Here is a 4,343-nt window from a genome sequence, read left to right as displayed (position 1 = left end):
AAAGTGAAAACTGACACAACCCCGACAACAAACACGATCCGCGAAATGCCCCCAATGTGCGAGACACATAACCAGCCAACAACAAAGCAAGCCATGAAATGGGTCGACGACACGGATTAAAACATTCGATGAAAAATTCAGCAACAAAAAGATCATAAGTTTGAAAATTTTGATGAGACATTGCTAAATCTTATCCCGATGAGTCACAACCCATGTGAAAGAGAGACCCATATACTCACACCAGCGCAACATGGGAGGCAACGAGAAAAAGGGCCACCAGAGTGATGAGAAAACCGACCCGACAATAAATAACACCAGCACAACACAAGGCACATGCATGTGAACAAAACAAATTTACATGAAACAAAAATGTTTGATCGTGTGGTGAACTATTTAGGTGTGACATAGCTAAAATTAATCTAGAAAAGTATTAGCAAATCAGAAAATAGAAAAATAAAAATAAAGATATTTAAAATAAAAGTAAAAAAACCAAACAAAAATCATGATGTAGAAAAAATAAAAAATAAAAAAAGAAATGAAAAAACTGAAGAAAAAATAGAAAAACGAAAAAAATCATTTGGATGTGTATGTGCTACTGACCCATTTGATGTATATTCACCATCCATAGATTTTTTTTTTAAGAAACAAACAATGTAAGCATGTAGCTTAGGAAACAGCACATCCCCTCGTTAGAAAAGAAAAATACACCCAGTCCATCCAGAAGCTGAACAACTCGAAGGCCAACAATCAGGAAAACGAAAAAGTAGGATATTGAGCACCGGATGACGCAAATCCTAAAGCCCGGCAAACAGAAAAACAAAAACGAAAAGCCCAGCAAGCACACGTTGAAACAGGTACACATGCAACACACATGAATCTTGACAAATAAATCATGTGGTAGACAACTTAGAGTTCATGTAGATGTTAATTAGCAAATCTCAAAGCAAAAGCACAAATCCTGGTGCTTGAATCCACTGGCTAGAAATTCAGATGTGAGGTATTATATTGCATCTAGATGTGAAATAGCAATACTGTTTGAATTAACCGAGACTTGAGACAATTTGAGCTGACTCCATTTATTGGGCGGCAAAAATTCCAGTCGACCTCAGTTCGTTACCCGTTAAGACGGTGAGCGGTAGCCATGCTCCTCGCGGTGACCCCAACCTACTTCCAAGTTCCAACCATAAGTACCGATCCCCGATCCCCGTCCAACGCATCCTTGCATAGAGCCAACCACACCTTCTTAACGTGGTAGCGAGTCAGTGACGCACGCTCTCCGTGCCACACCGCGACCGCACCGCTCTGCCCGCTCAGCTACCCAAGAGACCGGCGTCCGGCAATGGAGTCGCGGGGGAAGCCCGGGTTCAGCGGCGCGGGCAGCCTATCCGGCAGCCGGAGGAGCTACATGGGAGCGGCGGCGGCGGCGCCCAGCAAGCCGGCGGTGGACGGGTGCGGCGTGGCGCTGCGCGTGTTCATCCTGGCGGCGACGCTGGTCGCCGCCGTGGTGATGGGCCTGGACCGGCAGACGAGCACCGTGCAGGTCACCATCGCCGACACGCTGCCGCCGCTGCAGGTCCCCGTCACGGCCAAGTGGTCCTACTCCTCCGCCTTCGTGTAAGCGCTCGCTCCCGTACCTGATTCTTTCCTCTTCCTGGCCACCAGCACTACGATTAATTACACACCACTCGACACCATCGTTCTCCATTGAACAGCTCTTCTGGATTTGTTTCTTCCCTGTGGGATTTCTTTCCGCTTCTTTTAATCTGTTTTGTTCGGCGGATATCGATCGATCGTTCATGATGCAAGTACGTCTGCAGCAGTAGTACGTATACACATTGTATCTATCTGACACAAAGATACAAGATCGATGCCGCGTACGTTTGCGAAATGGGCCAGCCAAGCACATGCAGCCAGCCAATTAAATATTGTCATTTTCATTAATTAGGAAAGCTTGCTGCACTGGAGTATACTGTACTGGCATTATTGTAGTCCAGTCAAGGCCAACAAATGAGTACGTACATGCCGTTTCTGGCGAAAGCACCTCTGTAGCTAGCAGCGTTTGCCGTTCCAGACACAGCAAATTTCCGTTTCATCAGTTAGGCAAAATGCCGTTTCACCATCTCCTCCTTATTTCCGTGCGAATTCTCCGGGTGAGAGGGATCGACGGTCCGCAAGAAATGCAGTGTCGTGCGTGTCCGTCCCGCTGATTCCTACCGCTCACTGCTCGATCGAACCTTTAGTTTCCACGTGCAAACAAGACATTCTCTTTCTCCTACCTAGAAAGAACCTTTGCAGTGCACCATAGACAAGGATGCCGCAACAAACCAGAATAACTATGAACTAATTAACGGGTAACCAGACCAATTCGCTCGAGGCCTCAGGGCCGATGGCTTTTGTGCCCATCAAGAACGCGGTGCAAGTAATGGGCACGTCGATCTTTCTATTGGTGGTTAGGAAGAAACTGCAAAATGATTTCCGCTTTGTCCACGTCCAGAAACGCATGAATCTTCAGGGGGCCGCGTACGTGGCTGGCTGCCTGGCCCGACCGATCGGCCGATCCGCGCGGCATTATTGCGGAAAGAGATGGATGGATAATCGGATGGGTGCATGCATTAAGTCCCAGCTCATCCGTCAATTCCGCGGTGGGGCAGACGTTGATCATCCTGATGGATGTGCTCCGGCCCAAAGCTAGCAGCCGCCAAGCGATTTGGCCTTTTACAAAAGGCGGGATATATGTGGGATACGGATGGAGATTTCCGAAAGGATTGTCCAGATCATGCTTGTCGAGATCGATTCTTTTCGGCCAGAGACGTGTCCGCTTGTTTCGCATATAGGTCAGAGTTCATGAAAATGAAACAGCGACAGTGTACATATGTAGTGTTTTTCTTTTGTCGATAACAGGATTGCTTAATAGTCTAGGTTGACCTGGCTTAATTAGTAGGTTAGTACTCATGGATTAATTCCGGGAAGTTCATCTTTCTTTGCTGCTAATTATTAGAGATGTTGTTCGTACACATTGTGTGCAACTAATTTGAGGGAAACAGACATAGCTATTAAGGGCCACTACAAAGGAATTTAAGCACGAAAATGATGTTGGTCCATGATACAGTACACACACTCAACATCAGGAGCAGCTAGACGTCCGGACCGGACAACGCACATTCAATACGTGTCATCACCTGCACCGCTCTACGCCCAGGGTGTACGTCGTAGCGTTCCAACTGTATGCACGGCGCTAACACTTGGGTAGCGACATTCGATATATTCTTCTTAAACTTTGCAATAATATTGTTACTGTGATGACCCATTGATCCAATGTTAACTACTCTCCGTCCAATAATATAAGAACTAACTAGCAAACACTATGTACGTGCAGGTACTTCGTGGTGGCGAACGCGATGGCGTGCGTCTACTCGGCGGTGGCGCTGGCGGCGTGCCGCAGCCGGAGCGCGGTGGCGCCGCTGATGGTCGGCGACCTGGTGGTGCAGGCGCTCCTGTTCTCGGCGGTGGGCGCGGCGGCGGAGTTCGGCATCCTGGGTGAGCGCGGCAACTCCCACGTGCGGTGGGGCAAGGTGTGCCACGTCTACAGCAGCTTCTGCGAGCGCGCCATGGCGGCCGTCATCGTCTCCCTCGTCGCCGCCTTCGCCAACCTCGTCCACCTCATGTTCGCCATCCTAGACGTCCACAAAAACTCCTCCTACTACTAGCTCAGCTCAGCTGCTGCTGCTGACCCATCATGCACGCGTCGGAGATGTCCGATCGATGCATGCAGATGGTATACCTGATTTCTGTGTGAACTAACGGTCTCGGTCTTAGGCGCGTTGGCTTGATTTAATGGCGCGCATTGTTGTGTCGATGCATTTTGGCACTGTAATGTTAGCTATTGATACAAATATATGGAGGATTTTACTTGGTATGATCTACTTCATCCGTTTCTAAATATAAGTTTTTTTAGAGATTTTAATAAGAACTACATACGAATGTATATATATAGACATGTTTTAGAATGTACATCCACTCATTTTGCTCTATATGTAGTCCCAATTGAAATCTCTAAAAAGATTTATATTTATGAACGGAGGGAGTAATATCTACGGTGATTTCGCATGAACTAATATGCATGTATTGATAACTTTTTGAGCTGATTTAGTTCATTGTACCTGTGGTGTGAGAATGGCACTTTTGTTGCGCCCATCCATTTCTCCAATAGGATGACGGGTATTTATGTAAATATATGTTGACATGTTTCGTAGTTGATTTTCATAACTAATCTTGAACCTGACCTCCACATCACAATCTAAGGATATTTGGGCCACCCGATTTCTTCCCCAACTCAACGAAAA

At 47.0% G+C, this 4,343-nt stretch overlaps 1 protein-coding gene across 1 annotated transcript; it reads left to right on the top strand.

Moving 5' to 3' along the window:
• Positions 1-1,160: 1,160 nt before the first annotated feature.
• On the top strand, positions 1,161-3,916 carry LOC109768560 (CASP-like protein 1E1). The gene is made up of 2 exons (XM_020327296.4): positions 1,161-1,614; positions 3,377-3,916. The coding sequence occupies exons 1-2, from the start codon at positions 1,340-1,342 to the stop codon at positions 3,705-3,707; spliced, it is 606 nt and encodes a 201-aa protein (XP_020182885.1). The 5' UTR covers positions 1,161-1,339; the 3' UTR covers positions 3,708-3,916.
• Positions 3,917-4,343: the final 427 nt, after the last annotated feature.

The sequence above is a fragment of the Aegilops tauschii genome, chromosome 7 (assembly GCF_002575655.3).
Source record: "Aegilops tauschii subsp. strangulata cultivar AL8/78 chromosome 7, Aet v6.0, whole genome shotgun sequence".
In the NCBI taxonomy this organism is placed as follows: domain Eukaryota; kingdom Viridiplantae; phylum Streptophyta; class Magnoliopsida; order Poales; family Poaceae; genus Aegilops; species Aegilops tauschii.
The sequence above is the reverse complement of the archived record's forward strand: the minus strand, read 5'-3'. Positions and strand labels throughout refer to the sequence as shown.

Bases quoted from the DNA above. Each gene is read 5' to 3' on its own strand.
- LOC109768560 (XM_020327296.4), top strand. From the start codon at position 1,340: ATGGAGTCGCGGGGGAAGCCCGGGTTCAGCGGCGCGGGCAGCCTATCC. The intron at 1,615-3,376 runs GTAAGCGCTCGC...ATGTACGTGCAG, and splicing joins TCCTACTCCTCCGCCTTCGT to GTACTTCGTGGTGGCGAACG.